Below are 24,994 nucleotides of genomic sequence, written 5' to 3'. Positions count from 1 at the left end.
AATAGCAAAATATCCCCCAAATACAAAATGCTTTTTTTCATATCTCCAGAATGCTAGAAATAAAAAATGTACTTCTGCTCTAGCAAAAAAAGAATTATCAAAGCCATTCCTACACAGGTGGAAGTAGGTGTGAAAAGGGATTTGCAACTTTAGCTAGGTAATAAAAAAGCCCAAATTGTAATAAAGAGATGCTCATGCTGAATAAGAAGATTCAAATATTTTATTTTTCACAAAAAGTGTCTCTGGCAGAAGTGTGGAGAACTCCTATATCAAGCAGTCAGCTAATTGTTGGCATTTCTTATGTGTTTAAGGATGCAAAAAGCCGGGAACCCTGCCTACAGGATAGGACAAGGGGAGATTTAGATTAGATACAAGGAAATTTTTCACTCAGAGGATGGTGAGGCACTGAAATGGGCTGTTCAGTGAAGCTGTGGATGCACCATCCATGCAGGTGTTCAGGGCTAGGTTGGATGTGTCTCTGGCAGCCTGATCTATTGGTTGGCAACCCTGCCTGTGACAGGAGAGTTAGAATTAGATGATCTTTGAGTTCCCTCCACAACTCAAATCATTCTGTATTACTTGTCCCACAACCTAAGGTCTGCAAGCCTGCATCCTGCTGTGAGGCTGAATGTAGACTGTGGTACAGGACCCTCAGGCTATTGTCGAGTCCTCTACCTTCTTTATCATCGTTTAGCTGTGTTGCATCATGCCAGCTGGGATTCTGAACTTCACAACTGAGCTGCACTGGAAGAAGCAACTGAAGCAACTGTCTTTCCTGATGAAACTTTTTTTTTTTTTTTTTTTTTTTTTGCTATATAAAGAACTGAAATTTCTCAGGATGGCCTTTTTCTTCCAAGCCCAAGAAAATCATTCTTAAGCTCTTGTGCAAATGACTAGCTGCTCAAATGTCTTCCATTTTTAATAGTGCCTTTTTGAAAGGTAGGTGATGTGTGCTCCACTGAGCCAACTCCTACCTGCACTTTGGCTTTGAAGCCACCTTGCTTGTTCTCCTGTCTAGTCAAATCTTCTCTGAGACCTAACTTGGAAGCTGGGCACCTACTGTATCAGAAATTAACTCTCCTTTCTTCCATACCTGACCCAGTCATATTTTTCCACCTGGCATGAGGTACAGCATAAAAACAGTATTTTTTGTGTATTTTATAGTAAGAAAAAATGTTATCTTAAAGAAAGAGGTATTTAAGTAGATCTGGCATGTGAGGTTGCTTTTCTCCATGTTGCCATTTTGACAGCTCATTCAATTGTCAGTTTTAATTTTCCCTATGAAGCCCATTTTGGACCAAAAGTGTCCTTCGATTATACTGCAGTATGCAAGACACACTGATACAAAAAAAACTAGTAATAAATTCTATTCTATTTTATAGAGAAAAATAGTACAGCAAATGTTGAGGAATGGGCTATGTTTGATTGTGCTTGTCTTCTGCGGGTAGTAAGCTTGTAGCCATGTTTGATACAGCTCTTATTAGATTTCAGTTTTGTTCTTTGTAAAGGCTAAAACAACATAGGTATGTATAAAAAAAATTGCTTTCCCAATGAAAATATTTCTTCTATTTTTTTTTTTGTTTGTTTTCAGTTTTATGTTATAAAAATCCCTTTTTGACCATAATTAGAATGAAATCCTGTTTATGCTCTGCTCATGGAAAATATTTTCTTAAATAATATGAAGCTCATTTTCTTTTTTCCCCCCCACTCTAGATATGACCCAGACATTTTGTTAGGCTATGAAGTCCAGATGCATTCCTGGGGTTATCTCTTACAGAGGGCTGCTGCATTAAATGTTGATTTATGCCAGATGATTTCTCGTGTGCCAGGTAAGTTACTGTATAGGGTTTCAGTTCAGTTGCAATAGGAAAAAAAGTCAAAATCTATAGATAAAAAATTCAGAGTGATTTTTCATGTAGGCCTTTTTCATGTTGTTGCTGTTCTGTTATAGGTATAATTATTTAAAAAAAAAAAAAAAAAAAAGTACCAATGAGATAGTGGTTTTCAGTATCTGCTGAATCTTGAAATGTCTTGTGTATTCCACTTCTGGGTAAGTCCCATATAAATGACTCTAAACTCGTTTTGAATAGTTGTGTGTTTTCTTGTCGGGATCCCATTTTGCATGTTCTGCTGCATCCCAGAATAGAAAGACTGAAGTACAAAGGTGCTGAAACTTTTCAGCTCATCACTGAAAGCCAGTCTCTTTTTTTCTGTGCACTGTATACTTCTTGGAGTTAGTTCTAATTGTAATTCCATAACACAAATAAATTACAGAAAGTTTTAGATTCCTAGTGGTGTTCCTTCTACTGCTCTTCTCTATGGCTTCACTCATATCTGTATTCCTGCTAGCTGCCATAATTATTACATGCAGCTGGAGCACAGTGACATTGAAGATGTTCCTGGTTTGTAATAAACCCCTTGCTTTTAATGGCCATTGATGTACTGTGGGGAAACATTACCATCCTACCTGCTTGTGCCTTCTTCCAGCATTCAGAAAAAGATCTGTTAGTATTGTTTTCTTTTTTGAGAACCAGAGCAAAGTTATCTAGGAGAGTGTTATCTTTTTGTCTACGCTCAGCCAATTAATGTAAACTGTCATTCTGAAGATTACAATTAGTGAACAGCTGACAAAATAAACTGACCTGAGAAGAGTCAATGGCTTCATGAAGTGAAAATTTACTAAATACTTTGCTGTAGCTCTTTGTGGTTGTCAAACAAAGATGTGGACGAGGGAGATAAGATTTTAAAAATGTAAAACAGCAGCAAAAGTTGCTTTTGACAGGGTTCTTGTTGAAGATCTGTACAGAAACTAAGTAGCCATGAAGTAAGAGGTGCTTGCCTCTGATTGTCTCATTAAAAACTTTCACTCACTTCTTTCTTGAAGTTTGAGTATTTATGGGCTCCTTTTATACTTTGAAAATCTTTGTATGCTCTTGATTACTGTGACTTGTTTGGAAAATGTCTGAGTACAGAGGCCACTCAGGGACAAGAAAATGTAGGAATAAATTTACATCTCCAGTTGAAGGTTGTTTGCAGCTGGACTTCTAAGTGCTTAACGTGTAAAAGCAGAAGCACAGAACAATTTATGCATAAATTGGTCATCCAAGGTGATGAGTTTCCCTATTCAGCATAAAGATCTCAAATTTCTTCTGCGGGAATAGCAGCTAATTGCACAAACCTTGTTATTGAATTTCTTTGATGGCTTCTGTTGAGGTGATGCAATAGTAGTACTTTTGGATGTAGTCTTAAGATGTATTGAAGGATTTTCAGAAAACCTTTCGGCCCCTTACACTTCAAGATTAGCAATATCTTTGGTAAGATCAATGGTAAGTATTGCACTCAAAGCTTTCTTAAACCTCCAAGGATCACAAGGGCTTTCTGCTTTACTGTGGAAGTGTGACTCAAGTGTCTCTTCAGTTCAGGGCAGTTTGGTAACTTCAGTTTGGTAACTAATATGTCTCTTGCTCTCAGACTGGATCACAGCTCTTGTCTTGCAGGATAACTGCGCCTGCACTTTAGTTGTTTCAGAATCAACAGTTACATCAGCAGAGCTCTTTTTAGCACACACCTTCATAGCAAGCTGTTGTTGAATTACTAAAAGTGGAATACGCATGAAAAGCCCCTCAAAGAAGAAAGGTTACCTCCTTGGGAACTGTCTTGTTCTTGGTGATATCTCTGTGTATTCCAGAGTCAGGCTTCCTTCCCTGGAAGAAGGAGTAATAGAATAAAAAGAATAGAGTCCTACATAACTTGAGTTCAGTTATAGTGAAGAAATATAGAGTTGTAGCTCTTAATATCTTTGGACATAAAGAGAACCTGTAAATTTAGGTTCTGTGAATCTGCATGACATAAGAACGATCTTCACAGCACTGGTATTCATAGTGCACAAGTTCTTGTGCCAAGTATTAGATGTACCCCAGAAGTGGAATACATAATACTGTATACTAGTTCTTATAAATGCTTTATTTTAAGTTAAGTAATGTAAGAAATTTCTTTTGTCATTGAACTACAGGAGGAAGATAATGAAATTTTCACACTGAGCTCCTCCTTAAATGCCTAAAATAAGTGTGGGCTTGCATGCATGTACAAGTGTTGTGTTCTCTGTTGCTTTGTGGTCTCCTTGACCATGGTTTTTACCCCTTCTGTGTTTCTGTTGCTTTTCCACCCCCTATGCTTCATATTTCCATCCCTTCTTCACATACTTTATTTTCAGAACAGTAAGTGCTCCTTCAAGCAGCATGCTGCTCTTTCTTCCTTTTGAAATACAGATGGAAGGTACTTATCCTTCCCTTTCTTGTGATTTCAACTTAAAGAAAGCTGGACTTCTCTCTTATTTGGCTTTATTGGCTGAGTCTGGTGCTGCCTCTGCCATTTAGAAGTGAACTGTACATAAGTCATTAGAACACACCATAAGCGAGTACTGTGCCTGAGCTGAGTGGCTTTTTTTTTTTTCTTTGTGCACTGTGGATTCCTGTTTCCTTCTTTGCATCACAACTCAACAGCAGGGAATAGGGAACAAGATGAGGGGACACTTCTTTGTATTTCATCTCACACAGTCGAGAGATAGGAAAAGTGCCCAGTTCTCCTTCCACAGAGGCTCAAATGGTTCTGGTCCCATGCCACTTGTAGAGCATTGCAGGTTTTTGTAATTCTGTGGTGCACTTTGTATGCAAATTCTCTTGCTCAATGGGGGAACGGGTCTCTTGTGAACACAGTATCTTCAGTCACCTTTACCAGCAAGACATAAAGGGAACTTGAGATGCATAGTGAATCTCCTAAAGAAGTCAGAAGAGGAGAACCAGAGTAATGCTGGAGAGAGTAGGCAGTTTTGGAAAAACACTACCAGAAACTGTCTTCTCCTGTGTTGTAATATTTCAGTGTATCAAAAAAAAAAAAAAAAAAAAAAAAAAGAAAAGAAAAGATGGAAAAAGATGATCTTTCTTGTAGGGTAATCACTACTGTGTTAAAGAAAGTCAGGTTGCTACTTCTGCCTCTGTATTTGTTCCTTCCTGTTTCCTTCTCTCAATCTGTGTTATCTAGAACTTATGTGTACCTCCCCCCACTGTAATGCTTTTGCTTCCGCAGACTGAAAAGTGCTGAGTTTTCTCTCCTATGACTTGGTTCCAATTGTGTAAAACCATTAGAATTAAAACCCTGAGTTATGAATTTTTTAGCACTGAAATCACTTTTCTTGTGTGTATTATGCACTGATGAACTTGCAACTAGCTCTCATGTAACATCAGCGTCGCTTAGCCAATATATCCACTGTGGAGAATATATTGCCATGGACACCATTTCAGTGAAACCAAGAAGTTATCTTCAGAGGGATATGCAAGAGTGGAAAAACTTGGAGAAATTTTGTTTAGCAATCTTGTACAATTAATATTATTTTTGGAGACCCCCCCCAGATGAGCAGAGGGATAATGTTGACTGTATTCTAACTTGTCTCAATATATTTTCTTTCAATGCCTTTAGATGATAATAAAGAGAACAGATTCGCAGCTGAGCTGGATGAATATGGGTCGGATACAATGAGTGAAATCAATATTGTTGGGAGAATTATCTTAAATATTTGGAGAATGATGAGAAATGAGGTAATGCTTAAAAGCAGTTTAATGTGTTGAATTTATGCTTTTCTGAATTATTGCATACTGTTGAAAAGTTAATGTAACTTATGTTACCTTTTTGTTTTTGTACACCTTTTCAGATCTCTCTGCTACTCTGTGAGAATAGATTTTGTGTATCACTAAAATCTAAAATACTGAAGCCAGCTTAGCCGTTTTAACATATCAGCTAGTGCAGCACTTGTACTACATTAAGTACTTAAACTTATTTTGAGTTCTCAGACATATTCATTTTGCTGTTCGTGTCTTCACATTCAAAATGCAGCTGGTTCAATCTTAAAAGACTTTGTTCTGATCCAACTCAGAACTGATCTTTGTGATCTCTCTAATTCTGTGTAGTCCCTTCAGATGATGAAGGATATTATTTCATGACTTGTAAATAGTTAGGGACTTCTATATTTAGAAGTTTACACTCAGGTAACAAAGAAAATTGACTAATAAAAAGTCAATAAATTAGTTGTTAGCATTCTTTAAAAGTACAGATTTCCTTGACTGTGAAAGACACGTTAACACATCCTGTGCATTTTTTGTAGGTGAATCTAATGAATTACACCTTTGAAAATGTGGGCTTTCATGTTCTTCATCAACGTTTTCCTCTGTTTACTTTCCGAGTCCTGTCTGACTGGTTTGATAACAAGGCAGATGTCTACAGGTAATGCACTGTTGCGAGATTTTGGTTTGTTCTTTCTAAGGCCAGATTATAAGCACTGGGTAAATACAAGCTAAAATCAACATACAGAGAAATAAACTATTTTGCCGAGGTACTAGAACAGTCTACATCCAGCAACACGAGCTTGTTTACTCTCCTGATGCATTCCATTGTATAGTTGTACCTTCAATATGATGTTTTTGTTTTTCTTTTTAAAATAGCAAAGCAATTCTAAGTTACAGTTCCAGCATGTCTGAATAGATATTTTGAAGTTCTAAGATCTTCATTTTGTATGTAGGATTCATCAGAAGGATTTCTAATAAACTGGCAGGTTTCTGTTTTACTTTACAGTGCATGCCATCCAAGCTAGGCTTAAGAATAGTACAGAACAGTGTGCGGGATGTTCAGGCAGTAGCTATAGCTGCTTAAAAATATCTGTAAATGACACATATCGCAGTGGGCTTCACCCTTCCTTGGAGTGTTTTGGTGTTGTGTCATGTCAGCAATTCATATTACTGTGAGTACTGATTTGTATGTCTTTCATAACACACATATGGTATCTTAAGTACTTTTAGACTATGTGGGAACTTAGTCTAGTGTTGAAATTACAAATTTAAATTGAACAAACTGTGGAAGGTTGTTACCACAAAAGTCCTCTCAGGAAATGAAAAAAAAAGATACAACAACAACAACATAACAACGTAAATAAAAAACGAAGCATGTAAACAGATGAAGAGAAGCTAAACTTTCTGGTTTAGTAATTCTCTAGGGTGATAGAGGAACATAGACAGGCTTGAGCAGTGGGCCCAGGTGAACCTCATGAGGTTCAGCAAATCCAAATGCAGGGTCTCTCATCTGGATTGAGGCAATCCTCACTATCAATACAAGCTGGGGGATGAAAGGATTGAGCACATCCCTTCCAAAAAAAAAAGACCTGGGGGATGTGAAGGTGGACATGAGCCAGCAATGTACCCTCACAGCCCAGAAAGCCAACTGTATATCCTGGGCTGCATCGAAAGAAGTGTGGCCAGCAGATCGAGGGAGGTGATCATGCCCCTCTGCTCTGCACTGGTGAGGCCTCACTTTGAGTACTGCATTCAGATGTGGAGTCCTCAGCACAGGAGAGACCTGATGGATCACATCCAGAGTAGGGCCACAAAAATGATCTATGGAATGGAGCACCTCTCCTGTGAGGACAGGCTGAGAGAGCTGGGGTCATTCAGCCTGGAGAAGAGAAGGCTGCAAGGTGACCTTATAGTGGCCTTTCAGTATCTAAAGGGGAGCTACTGGAAAGAAGGGGACAGGCTCTTTAGCAGGGTCTGTGATGACAGAAAAAGGGGAAATGGCTTAAGCTCGAAGAGGGTAGATTTTGGTTGCATAAAAGAAGAAAGTATTTTAAAGTGAGGGTGGTGAGGTGCTGGAACAGATTGAGATGTGGTTGGTGTCCCATCCATGGGGACTTTGAAGGCTGGATCAGTCCCTTGACAACCTGATCCAGTTGGTGCCCCTGCTTATTGCAGGGGAGTTGGACTAGATGGCATTTAAAGGTCCCTTCCATCTCTAAGGATTCTATGATTCTATAGGCTGGATCAGTGGTCCAAGGTACACTGTGAGTGTTTCAGTAGGGCCAAGTGTCGGGTCCTGCATTTTGGTCACAACAATCCCAGGCAACCCTCGGGCTTGGGGACGAGTTTCTGGAAAGTTGCCTGATGGAAAGAGACCTTGGTGTACTGATGGACAGTCAGCTGAATATGAGCCAGCGGTGTGCCCAGGTGGCCAAGAAGGCCAATGCATCCTAGCCTGTATCAGGAGTGGTGTGGTGAGCAGGACTAGGGAAGTCATCCTGCCCCTGTACTCGGCATTGGTGAGGCCTTACCTTGAGTACTGTGTTCAGTTTTTGGCACCTCAGTACAGAAGGGACATTGAGGTGCTGGAGCAGGTTCAAAGAAGGGCAACAAGGCTTGTGAAGGGCTTGGAGAATATGCCTTATGAGGAGAGACTGAGGGAACTGGGGCTGTTTAGTGTGGGGAAGAAGAGACTGAGGGGAGACCTTATTGCTGTCTTTCAATACCTGAAATGTAGAATGGTAGAGGCAGAGTGGAGTTGGTCTCTTCTCACTGTTGACAGGTGACAGGACGAGGGGAAAAGGCCTCAAGTTATGCCAGGGGAGGTTTAGGTCGAATATCAGAAAACTTCTTTACATAAAGAGTTGTTAAGCACTGGAGTAGGCTCCCCCAGGGAGGTGGTTGAGTCACCATCCCTGGATGTGTTTAAAAACCATTTGGATATGATGCTTGGAGACATGATTTAGCAGAGGGTTGTTTGAGGGTAATACAGGTAATGGTCAGGTTGTGGTTGGACTTGATGATCTTTATGGTCTTCTCCAACTTGAGCAATTCTATGATTCTATGATAAGGGAAACAGGATATAGCATGTTATTGCAATGTGCTTTAGGAGTAGGTTACTGTACCACATTTTGTGTATATCCTTAGAATATGTAAGTGTATGTGTGCCACATTTTTTAAAGGACTGTATGGAAACATCCTAGGGAACATTTTATTTGCTCGTTTATAATAAGCTGTCATAAAAATGCATTCTTTCTTAGAAAGAGCAGCACTCTCCTAATTGTATGTAACGAGGTGTTCACTTTCACAGATGGAAAATGGTTGATCATTATGTTAGCCGGGTCCATGGGAACCTCCAGTTGCTACAAAAACTGGATTTGATTGACAGAACAAGTGAAATGGCAAGACTTTTTGGCATTCAGTTCTTACATGTTTTAACAAGAGGCTCCCAGGTAAGATTTAGTATTCCTTACACTTCACAAAAGCAAAGCAGTCATTACAAAATGTTTACGTACATCAGTATATTTTTAGAGCCACTGTATGTATTTTTATGAGGTCAGAGGACTGCTTTATATAACGTGAAAATTAAACATTAACAAAGGCAATACAAAAACAGTAATAATGGATTGAATGATTAATGTCAGATATTAAAAGTAGCTACTGAAAATAATTAAGAGTGCCCCAAATGTAATTGTTCCAGTGAATCTCTTCTTCTGACTTTTGGAACACTAAATTTTCATTGTGGGTTATTTTTCACACTTACATGAGTCTGAAAATGAGCACTTTTTAAGATATCAAGTAATATAATAAAACATATCTGAGAGAGGAGATGATTCTCTTCCATAGCAAGCGGAACAACTCTGTGCATGTTGTGATATCTCCTGTTCAGGTGATCACTGGGTGAGATTTGACAATAAGACAAGAAACACTCTGGCTTTATGAAGTACATAAGTAATGCCAGGTGCATAGTTCTGTTAATTTGATGCTGACATCAGAAGAAAAGGAAGAAGGACAGATTTACTCTATTCTTCCCTTGGGATACCAGGAGTCTCCGTGACGTAGAAGGACTTATCTCACCCAGGTTCTGACTGTCTAGGTTAACTAAGCTGTTTTCACAGCTTCACATGAGACTTGGACAGCACCTGAAATGCGAGACCTATTCTCACTAATGTGTTTACTCCTCTGTTGTCTTTCCTACCATCTTTCTGCTTTCTGTTTTAATAGACAGCTAGCTGACCAGGATTTGATTACTTTGCCAAATTCTGTCAACAGACAGACAACTTAAAAGCTAATGTCCTGAACAGCTGATGTCTTAAGCCAGCCGAAGACTAGAGTGGCTGAGGCTGCATTTTCTTAACCATTTAAAAAATGGAAATGAATAAAGCCAGTTTTAAAATATTGCCACCTGTTTTCCCTGACTGCGCTTGCCTCTGTAAGCTCTTAACCCTGTGCATGTTTTTGTTGATGCAAAGCTGTAACAGCCCTATTTTATTTTATTTTATTTTAACTTTTTGGTGACGGGGAGGTGGAGAGAAAGGAGTGTATATGGAGTGTATAAGGAGTGTATATGGCATACCGTATAGTCAGGGACAGGGAGGGTGTTGGCTGACACACTGCCAACAGTAGTCACGCTTCAGCTAACATGATTGCAGCCTGCAAAGACTGTTCTGCCTGTCATTTTCTCAAATGGCTGTGGGTGGGAGTGAGCAACAGAAACATGCAGCATTTTCTATCCTGACTGTTCTTTTCTCTTTCCTTCTGTACACATTTTTTTCTTATTCTCCATTGAAACTTTCTAGTTCACAAAAATGGCAAGTTGCAACAACTCCCAGTCACCTCAGATTGTTGTTTTTTTTTCCACTCAGAAGAATGATCACTGCATCCTTATATGATCCTTATCTAAAAAAGATGTTAAAATTAAATAGCGCTAAGAAAGGTTTTCAGTTAATTTTGTACATGGTTTTATGTGCCTTTTGTTAAGCTTTACAAGACTTTTCTAAAGTTCATTTTTCTCTTGTTAAGCTGTCTTTGAATATTCCATAGCTTACTAAACAACTCTAACATGAAATGGTGGCAGTATGGATTATTAGTCAGATAGTTGAAGTACTTGCTGAGAAATAGAAGGAAAAAAATTTAGCTCTTGCAAAGATCTACTCCCTGACCATCTCTTCACACATCTGAACCCACCACTGGATTTTCAGGTTTAGAAAGAAGGCAGCAACAGCTTACACTACTGCACAACTGCACTTTATGGTCTGTTTGTAAGGTGATAGGATCTTGTTGAAGCTATTGGTTTTGTAATTTCATTTATAATATCCAAATGAAGAAAACATTACCAAACCAGTTCAATACAGTGGTTGAATATACAGTGCATCAGGCAGAGGGCTTTGGAATAGTGCATTAATTGCTGAGAAAGCAGAGGGTCTTAGGACTGTGTAGGATTGTTCTTTGATAACTTAGGATTTTCAGTCCTTTGCCATCCATGTACATAATTTTCAGCTGTTTTGTTTTTTTAATTGAAAATAGATATAGCGTGTACCTGCCTATTAGTGCTTGTAAAGATTGAATAATATATAAATAATTGGAGCTGATTTCTTTCTAATGTGGCAGCCTCCACATATATCTTCTTGCAATATCTTGAATAATGTAAATGTACTAAAAGTCTTTGTTTACTTATTCTTGCTATACTATTGTAGTATTACGAGGTAAAAAGCACAGTACCCACTGCAAAGCCTTAAAATGCAATAGGTGACTTTAGAAATGGGTTTACATATTCTTCCCTTGATTCTTTTGCAGCCAAGTTTATGCTAGTTATCTTGCACAGTAACAACCCTGGAGACACAGCTACTAATTTACAGAACTTGCATGCCATTTCTCTGTTTTCTGGACTGCTTGCATAAAATTTCTGTGCAAATTCCTAAGACAAATAGTAAACAAATCAACTGCATTTTATATCTTCTTTTTGTTTCATTGTTTTGCAGATCTGACTAAAATGCAGATTAGCAAATCATTCACTGACTGTAGCATGGTCATATAATATTGTTGCAGCCTGTTGGATTTTTAATTTTTATCCTGAACTGGATGCTTTTTTTATATAGCTGTAAATAAGATACACTTCATTTTTAACGGGTAGGGCTAAATGGTAAGGAAAAACACAAGGAAAAGTTCAAATAGATGTGATAGAAAGTGTGCATTAAAAATAAGAGTATAGCTGTTTATTTTTGAAAATAGTGGTCTGCACTAAACTCAGGAAATCTAAGTACACACTTATATAGTTTGAATATAACCATATTTATTCTGTTTTTGAAATGGTAATGATTATATCCAATCTTTTTTACAGTATCGTGTGGAATCTATGATGCTGCGTGTTGCAAAGCCAATGAATTATATCCCTGTGACACCCAGTATCCAGCAGCGAGCTCAAATGAAAGCCCCTCAATGTGTTCCCTTAATAATGGAGCCCGAATCCCGCTTCTACAGCAACGCTGTTCTTGTGCTAGACTTCCAGTCATTATATCCTTCCATTGTGATAGCATACAACTACTGTTTTTCAACCTGTCTGGGACCTGTTGAAAACTTAGGAAAGTAAGTTATTTTCCTTTCTTATGAACTTTGGTTCAGCAGAGATGTCAGCGTCTTTTGTAAGATACTGAGAACCCTCACATGTCATTGGAAATTATGGATGTATATGAATAGCCCCATTTTCTGTTACAGAATATGAGATGGTAAAGGTTGACCGTGTGGGTGTATGTATGTGTATAACAGTAGTAGTAATCTGTGTGTTTGTGCATGTGTGTACGTATGTTCCATTACTGTGGTGATGCTAGTTTTTAATATGGCTTCAGAACAGGTTGAAACATTGTATAAATCCATTACCTGTTTTCAGAACTAGACTAGTGTTTTTCCAGGATATGTTCAGAAGTTGTTGTTGCCCTCTTTTAACTCTTGCAGTTCACTCTTGCTTTGATGATGCAAAATGAAAAATACAATCAGTTACTCTGTGTAGCACCTCTTCTTGATCTTAGCAGTAGTTCTCTTAATTGGGGAGAAAGAAAAATCATACTGCTCGTTATAATTACCTCTATAAATTAGTATTTGTAAGAAAGGAAGGATTATGCAGTGATTCCTGGGTGTTGTCAGAAGAATTTCAAGTTTCAGATTTGAAATTCTGAACTATCAGGGAGAAAATGTGTGCAACGTGTTACTTGTGAGTTTCCATACAAGGCTGTTGTGCGATTGTCTGCTTCCACTAACTTAACATTTGGAAGTAAGACATTAATGAAGGGATGGGTAAATTACCCTCTGTGGAATTTAGCCATATATTATTACTTTATTCCTAGAATGTTCTGTATGAAGCCAAAAAAATTTTAAATGGTGGTCTGTTTATACCTGAGACTGTAATTGTCATTCTTTCCTTGCTAGTATTATCACATTTTAGTGTGAGTTGATGTTTTTGTTTCCTTGGGCTGTAAATGAATGAATGAGTGATGTCCGTATTTATTTTTTCTTTTGTTAGATATGATGCATTCAAATTTGGCTGCACCTCTCTGAGAGTACCTCCTGATTTGCTTTACCAGATTAGGCATGATATCACAGTGTCACCCAGTGGTGTGGCTTTTGTCAAGGTAATGATGTCAGTGCCCTGTGACAGGCATTTTCACGTCCTGTTGGCTGACTAGATCAAGATCAATTTGATGTTGTAGTTTAAATTTTGCTGCATTAAGAGCAGATGGGAAGAGGGGGGAGGCTCAGTCTCTTTTCCCAGTGTTTGTTGATACTTGTCAGAGTACTGAACTTACAGCAGTTCAGAAAATAAAATGTCATCTTTATGCTTTCATTTATACCAAAGGCTTATTTCATCTATAATTAAACTGTATTTCACTTGTGCAGTTTGGGGATCAAACAGTAATTATCTGCACGTAACACTTCATTCTTCTCCTGGATGAAAAGCAGAGTGCTTTCCTAGACAAAGCATCGCAGTTTGGGAGATGAAACTCCTTGACTTGTCTTATATTGCTCTCATTTTATGCTGCGTGTACTGTTGGCTGATTTATAATGAATTAATAAATATGGCCTGGAGCACTTACAAATAATTAGCCAGTCATCAACATACATTAAATATATGATTTAATGTAAAACAAGAGTTTAGGTAAAGAATGCTTGTAGAATTTTTAGAGGACAATGCTCCTTTACCTTCTGATGCTTTCAGAATTAACAGAGCGAGTTAACTGTTGAGGTACCATTTTAGTTTAAAAGGTTAGCAAAACATTACATTGGCAGAGCTGATGAGAGAAACAAAAAGCTGTTAACCCGGCCCTTAAGAGCTGTATAACCCGGCCTGTATTGTGCGTTACTTATAATATTTACATGAAGAACTAAGCCATTGGTGCCTGGGGCATCTTGCTCATTAATTTGTCTTCTTATCAGTGATTATCTAAAGATTCTAGGTTTTGCTTCTACTCTTAACTGCTTAGGCTGTTTTTTAATGTATTTTTTTTCCTTGTTCTCTTTATGTCAGCCTTCAGTAAGAAAGGGCGTGCTGCCAAGAATGCTTGAAGAAATCCTGAAGACAAGGATAATGGTGAAACAGTCAATGAAGGCTTACAAACATGACAAGGCTATAACTCGAATGCTTGAAGCTCGTCAGTTAGGTCTTAAATATATAGCTAATTTTACATATGGTTATACTGCTGCTAATTTTTCTGGAAGAATGCCATGTATTGAGGTAAGGGTTGCAGATAAAAATACAGAAAAACTGTGAAAAATACTCTGTTTTTAATGTACACAGTATTATTTTTTGAAATATATTTAACCCACCCAGGAAGCATTCAAGGCTGAGCTGGATGGGGCTGTGAGCAACTTGATCTAGTGGGAGGTGTCCCTGCTTATAGCAGGGGGGTTGGAACTACATGATCTTAAAGGGTCCCTTCCAACCCAAACCGTTCTATGATTCTGTAATCAGAGTAGCATCATAAGAGCTGTTCTTTATTTCTAGTACTGAAAATTGGCAACTTTGGGATTTATTTGTTACCCTCTTTCTTAAAAAAAAAAGAAAAAAAAAAAGTATTATTTTTCTTTTTCCCATTAAAGAATAAAAAAGGATTTGCCTTTTCTAGAGAAACTTCACCAAAGGTAAATTGGGTTACAATTCTACTGGTGGAAATAAAACATTTACAGCTATTTTGTACTTGTTATAAAAGGAGGAATTGTCAGAACCCAATAACTGAATAAAGCAATCCTAAGCAGTATTTTCTTGATCTTGTGCTTTTCATGTGCCTGAAGAAGTTTAAACCCAATTTTATTTTAATTCTTTTGTAATAATTTGATCACTCTTCTTTTAATTCCTACTGTAGTGGTGTGTTGTAAGCAAGCTTTTTATTTTTAATTTATTATATTATATTAAGCCATGAAATATAATACAGTGTCTTGATACTGTAGTTTTCATAAGCAGATCAAGTCAGGTTAGACCATATTCACCGAGAGCTCGTATCAGTTTCAGCATTAGAATAAAGAATTTCAATTTCTCTTTAACATTGCAGCTTGGGGACAGCATTGTCCACAAAGCCAGAGAAACATTGGAGCGTGCTATAAAACTGGTGAATGATACCAAAAAATGGGGTGCTCATGTTGTGTATGGAGATACGGACAGGTAATACATCATAGTAGTTCTTCATAGATGTATTTTTCTGTTCTCTCAACAAAAAGGACTTGCTTATGATACTGAAGAAGGTACATTAGCCCTTTTTGGGGTGTTGCTTACTGTCTTGCTGAAAAATGCAAAGTAAAGAATATTTAGTTTCCTGGAGTTTCTTTTAGGACTCTTAGAAAGCACCTAGAAGGTTTTCTTCTTTAGGAAATTGTATGGAATAGGAAGAAGAGAAAGAATTTTATATATTTTTTTCTGGTGTTAATTAATATAAGTCTTTATTGAGTGAGTGTTTTGGTGCCTGCTCATGATGCCATTCCTATTGGAAAATAGAGTGATTTGCAGTATATTAGATATTGCATGCTGATGCTTAGAGGAAAGCGCTCTTTTAAGCTTCATGAGTGGATGTAATTCAGAAGCAGCCACCAAAGCATAAAATGATATGATGAGTCTGCCTGAAGTACCTGACATAAATATCTCCCCTTTCTTAGTTACTCATTCATCTAAATGATGGACTGCTGCTCCTGAACTTGGATCATTTCTCTGCCCTGGGACACAGAGTTGATCTGGTGGTTCCTCTTTAATGACTTGTGAATCCAGTGAGCAATTTCAGTCAGATGTGGTGAAAGACTTGAAATTTCAAATATAGTAGATTTGTAGTAGTTACATATACACTGAAAAAAGGACTCTTAGGGGAAGGAAGTTAGATCCTCCTGCTGGCCATAGTGAAAGAAGCAGTTATACCCAGAGGTCCCTACAGTTCTCTCCTGAGAACTCAGAAGTTTTGCAGTGCGTGGAGTAGTCACGCTTGCAACCTTCAGTATTTATCATGCCTTTGGCACTCCTAATCTTCCACTGAACACTAAAGTTTCTCAGGTTTTTGGATTTTCAATATGATAGAATTGAACAGAATTGATAACCGTGTGTGTCTTTGTCTTGCCATTGGGAAACTAGCTTATAAGCTTCAGAAACTGTTGAACAGATTTGTTCTTATTTCCTATGTATGTCTGATTTCTTGCAGCATGTTTGTACTCTTGAAAGGAGCCACTAAGGAGCAATCTTTCAAGATTGGTCAAGAAATTGCTGAAGCTGTAACAGCAACAAACCCCAAACCCGTTAAACTGAAGTTTGAAAAGGTAAAAGAAAATTTTACTTCAAGTGTGTTGAGTTGAAAGCAACGTGAAGATAAAAGATTTTTCTGGACATAAATATAATGGAATTATAAACAACAGTCATGCACTGTACTGTTTTTGTGGTTGTATTGCCAGCTCCTTCATAATGCCCTAGTGACCTTGTCAGAAGAATGCTGCAGAGTGAAAGCAAAGACAGCTATTTCCACTTTCACATCTGGGTGCCCTGTGGCCTGTTGCATTGTCAGCACCAGGCAGTTTGAAGTTCCCTTTTCATTAAGTTTTGGAAATGTCTCCCTCAGTTTGGTATTATATACATAGAAGGAAACAAACTCAGTAGAGAGAATGTAAACCAACCCTTAAAGAGATTCCAGTGTATTAACTACTAACCAGATGTTTATTCTTCTGTCAGCTTTCACACACTTCAGGATATGTCTGTGTTATATATATACATATAAAATGAGAAATGACAAACATTCGTTCGGTAGGCTTTTGGAAAAAGTACTAATGACAGTAAGCTTTTCATAGAAGAGCGAGACAATATGATACTAATTTTGGTGGAGTTTTATCCTGGCAAAGTCATTGGTGATTGGTTCAGATGTTCTCGACATTCTTAGCATACATACATACCATATTCAAGAGGTTCAGTCTGAATTCATAAGCAAATTGGCATTTTTCACTGAAAATACAGCAGAAAAAATATTGGCAAGAGAAGTCAGGATACCTATGGAAGACATAAACCTTTCCTCACTGACTGATGTACAGAGAGCCTTCCCACTTCTTTGAGGCAATTCTGTGTCATCAGTCTGAAGGAATAATTGGCCAGAAAAAATAATGAGGTGCTAAGACACACTTGAATACATGTCTGAGTGCTTTACTTCATGTGACCTGGGGCTCAAAATACTGAGTCTTCTCCTAGAGTGACTTCCTAAGGCAGGAAAATGCTCAATATGCACAGAGTCAAAGCTGGAGCATCTAGTAAAGAAGTGCGACACCTATGCGCAGAGTCCTCTTCAGCCTGCTAAACTTGCTGCTCCCTCTTCTCAAGAGAGCCAGGAAGATGTGGCATAGTCCCTAGTAGTTACTGAGAAGCAGTTACTCCCCATTCTTTCTTCTAAAACTGGTCAGTGAATACTTAGACAATTGAGAATGAAATCAGAGGTTAGAGGGAATAGGTAAAAGAGAGCATGACCCTAAAATTCCATGTATGAGGAGACCAGTCCCAGGCATAGGATTCAAAAAGGTGATGTTTGAGAACAGCAAGTTCAAAAGCCATTACTTTGGCAGAGAAAGCTTTCTAAAATAAAGTTCCTGCCTTTTTTAAAAAAGAGAGGATATTTGCATGAAGAACACTGACTGCTGCAATCCAGAAAAGTGTAAGGATACTCAGATTATACTGTGTGTCAATTCTCCTTTTAAACAGGTCTACTTGCCGTGTGTCCTTCAAACTAAAAAGAGGTATGTGGGTTACATGTATGAAACACTGGACCAGAAGGACCCAGTATTTGATGCAAAAGGCATAGAGACCGTCCGAAGGGACTCTTGTCCTGCTGTTTCCAAGGTATAATACTTAGACATTTCTTCCTGAATAAAATGGTACTATTCTGTTATTTCATTGTACGTTTATCCCTCCTCAGAGTTTCTGGTCTTTGTGAGCTGTCTGAGACTTTGCTTTTCTGGTATGAGTCATTTAAAAGACAAATTGAAGATGTTGTGCAGCATCACAAGGTCTTGTAGTTTCCACCTTTACTACTACTGTCTTTTGGCCCCTATAAACCCCATAAAAAAGCTCACCTCTATGTAAGTTCTTCTGAAGACTATCATTGATCCAATTCACTTTACAAGGAAATAATTCCACTCACTCCAGGGTGAGTGAGGCAGACTATTTGCTAAATGGCATTTGCTAAATGTCTCACTAACATAAATCCAGGTCCGCTAAGAATTCATTTAAAATAAAATTCCTTGCCTATTTATTTTAAGCTGTGTATTGGGATTTACAAAAGGAAAGACTCTTGTTCTTAATCAAGTCAAAGCAAATGTACCCCAATAAGAAAGGTAAGCACTTAGGAGGATTTATTTCCATTCTTCTTTTTAATGCCAGTTTTTGTTTGTTTGTTTGTTTTGTTTGCTGAGGTGATCAGAAAATCTTGGAAAAACATCTTAAATGGCAGAAAAAAAAACCCTTTCATACTCTGGAAAACTTCTGTAATTGCCAAAGTGATTTCAGCGCCTGAGCATGGTCATATCATGAAAGATGAAATTTCAGAGTGGACTGATTGAAATTGGGATTATATTGCTGCCTTTGATATTTTCCAATATCCCAGGAATATTGTTCCTAATTCTTATATTTATAAATCTAGTTTCTATCAATAATATGTAATTCTTTCCTGACAAAAAGAACTAGTGTGAGAAGAGAGTATGTGAATTGCAGGCTCTTGTTTGTGTTAACTGTTCAGTAACGTGTTTATGAATGTCTCTGAGTGCAAGAGAGTGCAAGCAGTTGTCATATTGACACTCTAGTTTGCGACTGATACTATTCCTAAACCGTATATTAATATTTGTATGTAATTTACTCCATTATTTGGAATTTCCTATTTTGAGTTAAAAAATAACCTTTCTCCTTGGTTTTAAAGATACTTGAGTGTTCTATCAAGCTGCTATTTGAAACACGTGACATAAGTCAGATCAAACAGTACGTGCAGAACCAGTGCATGAAGTTACTGGAAGGAAAAGCCAGCATACAAGACTTCATCTTTGCAAAAGAGTACAGAGGCAGCTCTGCTTACAAGCCTGGATCCTGCGTACCAGCCCTGGAAATCACCAGGTAATGAAATGCAAAAGCACTACCTTAGTTACAGGTAGCACAGAGATGTGTCCTTCAGGTGTTATTGCAGCAGTTGGCTCTGACTTTCCTCTGGGTGTGAAGAGAGATCAGGCATCAGAAAGCCATTCCTTGTTCCTAGAAAAAGCCAGACAAATACAAGAGTAAGGCCGCTTACCAAGACACGTCAACGTGTGAAATGATGCGTTCACTGCTGTCAGCGATACTTCTGTTTTTGTAAAAGGGCACGATGAGCAGAAAGCGTATTCACTCACGGATGTTACATGTATATGTTAGAGCTTAAAACAGCAATACTAATTTCTGGCAGTGCTGTGAAATACATGACCAGGCATCATGTTTCACTTTTTAAAAAGTACCCTTCTTAGGGTTGGCATTTCATCCTGCTGACATTGTCTATCAGTAATGAATTGTGCAAACTGGCAAATTTTCCAGTTTTACCTTGCTAAATATAAAGTGTCTTCAACTTAAGCTATGCTTTTTAAGTAAGTAAAACTTGTGTTCTGCAAATGCTTTCTTCCAATTGAACAGTCCTTTGCTTTCTTGGTGCCTGAGCTCTTCTCAGTGCCTTGACTGCTCTTTGTAAATATTTTTCTTAAAGGAAATGCTAGCTACAAAGCATCCTGCATGCAAATCCAAGTGACCTGAAAGAGGAGATAGCATTAGTGTTCATATTCCAGATTATGATATTCAGGTCTGATCATGATGCAGGCACAGCTTGGTCCTGTGCTTAGTAATATATGTCAGCTTCAGTCTTCTGCAGAGCTACTAAACATATCACCAGGTGTAGAAGTTTCCTAGTTGTTTTCCTGGCTTGTTCTTTGTCCCTGGGTGCGCTACAAAATCTGCTTTTAAACAGGAGAATGCTTGCCTACGACCGTCGCTCTGAGCCACGGGTTGGGGAGCGGGTGCCCTACGTCATTGTGTACGGCATGCCTGGGCTGCCCCTGATCCAGCTGGTGAGGCGGCCCACCGAAGTGCTGCAGGACCCCAGCCTGAGGCTGAACGCCACCTACTACATCACCAAACAGATTCTGCCACCGCTGGCCAGGGTCTTCTCACTGATTGGCATAGACGTCTTCAGCTGGTATCATGAGTTGCCAAGGGTAAGTGTGTTTGGAAACAAATGGGATCGCCAGTACGGTGCCTCTATGCGGTGTTAGGTGTTATCATGGTTTTTTCACACAGTGAGGCCTCCATAGGGTAACGCAGAAGGTTGTTTATTTTACAGGCTGGTGGTTTGATGCCCAGATGTGCAGGGTTGACTCTTAGATCTTGGGTGTGATTTTTTCACTTAGCAAATCGATTTCTCCTTCCAGTCCTTCTGTTCAGGGCTGATGACACTGTCATTCTTTGAGCACTTTCATGGCTCAGAGTAATATTTTGCTGTAACAGCTTATTTTTAGGAATAGCTGTATATTCGTCTGCCTGGCTGCACACACTTTAAGTCTCTCTATAGTGGATATTGGAACTCTTGCTGTTCCAAGTTGTTCTGAAGACCTTCCCTCTGTATGGTAAAGGTGGGAGTGCTCAAGCAGCAGGAACACTTTGTTAAAAACCTGTATCAGCAGAAATGTGTAGCTGGTTGTTTCCAAATTCGGCAGCCACTGGTGGTGCAGCCAGGGCATCTTGGGCGTGTAACAGGGCAGCACCTGGAGGTGACAGTGCAGGAGCAGAGTCTGGGACCTTAGCAGGTGACTGAGGATGTCGTGGTTGCTGTATTTCTCTTTTCTCATGAGCTTCCCAGTGAACCAGGTCACTGCAGGAATGGGTCCCATTCAGCACCTCACTTCAGGCCGGTGCTGTGCTTATGTGTTCACATTAATAATTTGCACATTAACCCACACCCTGCAGGCTGTTATTTCCATTCTCCTTGAAAAATGATCTCTGTACTGCAGGAAGAAAGCAAGCTGTTCTCTTGGAAGTTACCGCCCTCTTCATTTTGATTTTATTACATTTTATTAACAGATTCAGAAAACTGCCTCCACTGCCCGCAGTGAGCTGGAAGGACGGAAAGGCACCATCTCACAGTATTTCACGACCTTACACTGTCCCGTGTGTGATGAACTGACCCAGTACGGGATCTGTACTAAGTGCAGAAGCCAGCCACAGCATGTGGCAGTGATTCTCAACCAAGAAATCCGAGAGCTGGAGCGCAAGCAAGACCAGCTGGTCAAGGTATGGCTACAGCGCAGTCAGCCAGCTGCCAGCTGTGGGCAAAGCCTGGAGCTCCAAAGCAGCAGTCACTGAATGCCCTCAGCAGAAGTAGGAAGTGCGGTCCCTGTTTTAAAATGTGTTGCAACTCATTTGCTTTTCCCATTGCTCTACAAGGCAGCACAGCAGCTGCTGTTCTCCTTAGCTTTGCATGAGACTGAAGCCAAAGGGGTAGAGAGAAACTGAACAAAAGATGTTTTTCTTCTTTTTCTTTTTAAGAGTATCTTAGATGGTTTTTAGATTCCTTTTTATAATGATGATGATGATAAGGGCTGTACAAGTATGTTGAAATATGCACCTTTTGTTCTAACTTAACTGATGACGTTCCATTAACAAAAAAAGCTCTAGTCCTAGAAATAAGTATTTATTTGTATGCATAATATGGCTGTGTTCTGGTTTGGGTTTTTTGCTACTTTTCCTCTTGACGGGAATTTCCCAGGCTGTTTTTTCCCTTGAGTTAGAAGTCCATAAAGAGTGCCACTGGCCTTGCTCACAGATACGTGCCAGCAAAGCACTGTGCCTCTCCCCTAAGAGACATAAGTGAGTTCTTGCCTAATTTTTGTACTGTAGTATTTTAAAATTATTGTTGAAGTCAATTTTTGGCAGTAGTGTTTGAACCAGCTGCGTTACTTGGTGAACTGCAGGGATATAAATAAATGTTCCTGCAGTGTTCGGCTGCAGTCCCATGGGGCTTTCTTCCTAGAAAACCAGAAAGCCATCAGAATTCACAGTTCATAAATATTACACTAAGTTGTGGACCTAACGTTTTCTTGCTGTATTTTGGTCCTGATGTGCATTGTAAGGGACAATGAAGGAACAAAGATGCACATTTTGCAGTTTTCCTGTGGTATGCTTTTATACTACTTTTGTCCTGGAATAAGTGAAAACTGGGCCCGGCCCCATGGAAGATCCATGAGTGGCTTTGATCAGAATGCCCTCGTGCCGTTGCAGCAGGTCAGCTGCAGAGCAGTTCTGGTCAGTATTTGATGACTTAACCCATCAGCAGGAGCAGTGTCCTCTGCTAATTTGAAGCTGTCTATCCCTCACAGCTGAAATATGTGGCCCTCCTGGAATATAAACATGCCAGAGCCAGCAGAACACTGATATGCAGGTTTAATCACACATGACTAAAAAATTAGCTGCCTAAATTAAGGCTGTAGACTTCTTCACCACACACAAACTGAACTAAGAAAGCATCTCGATTCAGTTTGGGGTTCTGGTCTGCAGAGACCAAAGGGAAGCACAGGAAGTGATTTTAACAGCAAAGGAAAGGAGTTTGTAGATGTGATTTTTGACTTCTGGTTCCAAGTGGTAGGCAGGGTCAAAATTCTTACGGAACAGAACCACGAGTGGCTGCAGAGCTTTTGGAAGAGCTGTTGGGGGCTGCCTTAGTGCTGGGAGAATCAAAAATGAAAAAGCAAAGCAGGGGATGTCTCCTGAAAATCAGTCCGTTTGTGTTCTCTGGAAACACCTTTGGAAAAGCTCTGCTTCCTGCTGTTTATTTAATCAGGTACCTCGTGTTAAAAATACTCGAAAGCAGCATTGGCTACATTAATGAGCTGTTTTGCCTGCATGCTCTGACTTGTAAAGTCTCATTGAAGTGTATCTGGAAATAGCAAGTGGCTTATTAGTGAAGTTCCTTCCCTGCACAGAGAATAACTAAACTAACTGCGGAGTTTTGTCTTGTTCCACTTGGAAACTTTTATCTAGGGTACATTTAACATGAGTATAACGTGCTGCCCTGCTTGAATCCCTCGGCTACTCGGGTTGTTTTCCCAGGTTCCATCACACAGGGGTAGAGCAGAAATAGCAGCAGGGTTGGAAGGGTTGTAATCCAAGCTGTGCTGTCAGGCTGTGCCCCTGCCCAGTTCCAGGGGCTGCCTTCTGCCTGCCAGGAACTGGCATCAAAGTCAGCACTTGGCAGGGGCAGGAGGGGCTGCAGCAGAGCAGAGCTTCTCAGGTCCCTCTGTGCCGAGCTGATCTTGCTGATGGCTGCCTGCAGGGCTCGGCCTGCTCTGCCGGTAAGGCAAGGTGTAGATCACCTGCATCACTGCATCCTCCATGCTTAGTGTTAAGTAAGTTTAAATAATCTGTTCTGCTTTTTTGTGTCATCTAGATATGCAAGAACTGTACAGGCTGCTTTGACCGACAGATCCCGTGTGTCTCCCTGAACTGCCCAGTGCTTTTCAAGCTCTCCAGAGTGAGCAGAGAACTATCGAAGGCGCCGTACCTCCGCCAGCTCCTCGACCAGTTCTGAAGGCTCCGTTACGGGATTCCAGGTGCTATTATTTTGTTTCGGTGTTTACCACACTAAGACTATTGTGCATGGTGCTTTTTCAACTCATCTAGTCCAGGATTTCCATTTTAACTGTCGGGTTTATTATCTGAGGAATAACGAACGCTTATCCTTAACTAAATGAAAAAAAGAAAAAAAAAAAAAAAGCATTTGTTGCTCAATGAATAGCTCACTTTTTAAGATGTACAAATTCCTTCTTCCTTTCATGTTTCTAACATACTGTTTTATAATGCTGATGTTGAAATAGCTGTGTGTAACATCCTGTAAATCCATTGCCAAGTAGAAGTCAAGTTTACTTCCTGGAGGAAGGAGCACTGAAAAAACCTCTCGAAACGATGAATCCATTTGTGTGTGTTCTCGGACTGTCGGTATCAAGACGTGTTATTCTCTATTATCCATTCACTTTATAATTTTGTCTGCGAAATATTTTGTAAATACACTTTTTTACTTTTCAAACAACTGAGTAAAAATAATGTGCAATGACTTTTATACGGATAATTTTAAAGTCGGTTGGTATATCTCCTCCTGAGTTTTGCTTGATTCCGAGTAGATTGTTATTTTGACCAGACTGTGCAGACAAGCAGTAGTACCATGTGTAGCATTTTGGAACATTATTTTCTACAACTGGCTGTCTTGCTTTAGCTATTAATGGGGCATTGTGAGGAACTGTGCAAAGACATTTTTGTTACAAACCTGTGGGACTGTTGCAATACTTTAAATATAAAATTTTATTCCATTTTTGCTTGTTTTGTATAGACATTTCTATTGCTTCTAAATATGCTTAAAATATTTTCTTTCCTTACGTACTGTACAGTTAAATCTTATTTGCCACCATCTTGACAAAATGTGTATTTAGAATATTTGTATAACTGTATAAAATGGAAAAGGAATTATGTGGTCAGTGCATTGTTTTCTAAACTGGAAATCATTTTGTTTTAGAAGTTAATAATGGAAACCATATTAAAGTTGAATAAAATGATATGGTACAAATCTGCACGCTTCCTCCTTTTTAACACTCGGTTGCTGTTGATTCCCTCATTAGGTACAGATACAGCGCTGATGCAAAAAGAATTGCACAATGCAGTTTCCAGCCTAAGCTCTGGGACGTAAAACATCAGTATCGGTTTCTGGAGGCCTTCTCCAAAGAGGATAAAACATTCCCGTTGTTTTCCATTAGCCCTAACAGGGTAAGCTTTGCATTTGCAAGTCCAGAGTAGCTTTTAAAAATAGAACAGAACTTTATTTACATAA

The 24,994-nt window shown here is 39.1% G+C and overlaps 1 protein-coding gene across 2 annotated transcripts in view; it reads left to right on the top strand.

Annotated features, from left to right (window-relative positions):
* REV3L (REV3 like, DNA directed polymerase zeta catalytic subunit) overlaps nucleotides 1-24,735 on the top strand; it is a 108,604-nt gene extending 83,869 nt beyond the window's left edge. Inside the window, exons 19-33 of one of the 2 annotated variants that reach the window (XM_072333588.1) lie at nucleotides 1,714-1,829; nucleotides 5,476-5,594; nucleotides 6,158-6,276; nucleotides 8,929-9,070; nucleotides 11,959-12,203; nucleotides 13,135-13,243; nucleotides 14,137-14,343; nucleotides 15,158-15,267; nucleotides 16,286-16,400; nucleotides 17,818-17,955; nucleotides 19,028-19,218; nucleotides 20,093-20,339; nucleotides 21,202-21,411; nucleotides 23,564-23,726; nucleotides 23,991-24,033. In XM_072333588.1, coding sequence (XP_072189689.1) covers nucleotides 1,714-1,829; nucleotides 5,476-5,594; nucleotides 6,158-6,276; nucleotides 8,929-9,070; nucleotides 11,959-12,203; nucleotides 13,135-13,243; nucleotides 14,137-14,343; nucleotides 15,158-15,267; nucleotides 16,286-16,400; nucleotides 17,818-17,955; nucleotides 19,028-19,218; nucleotides 20,093-20,339; nucleotides 21,202-21,411; nucleotides 23,564-23,704 — 2,209 coding nt within the window. In that variant the 3' untranslated portion in view covers nucleotides 23,705-23,726; nucleotides 23,991-24,033. Of the gene's footprint in view, nucleotides 1-1,713; nucleotides 1,830-5,475; nucleotides 5,595-6,157; nucleotides 6,277-8,928; nucleotides 9,071-11,958; nucleotides 12,204-13,134; nucleotides 13,244-14,136; nucleotides 14,344-15,157; nucleotides 15,268-16,285; nucleotides 16,401-17,817; nucleotides 17,956-19,027; nucleotides 19,219-20,092; nucleotides 20,340-21,201; nucleotides 21,412-23,563 lie in introns of both variants that reach the window. The other variant, XM_072333587.1, reaches the window with a different exon arrangement.
* Nucleotides 24,736-24,994: the final 259 nt, after the last annotated feature.

The sequence above is a fragment of the Excalfactoria chinensis genome, chromosome 3, assembly GCF_039878825.1.
Source record: "Excalfactoria chinensis isolate bCotChi1 chromosome 3, bCotChi1.hap2, whole genome shotgun sequence".
Lineage (NCBI taxonomy): Eukaryota > Metazoa > Chordata > Aves > Galliformes > Phasianidae > Excalfactoria > Excalfactoria chinensis.
Note: the sequence above shows the minus strand (reverse complement) of the source record. Positions and strands in the feature narration are given on the sequence as shown.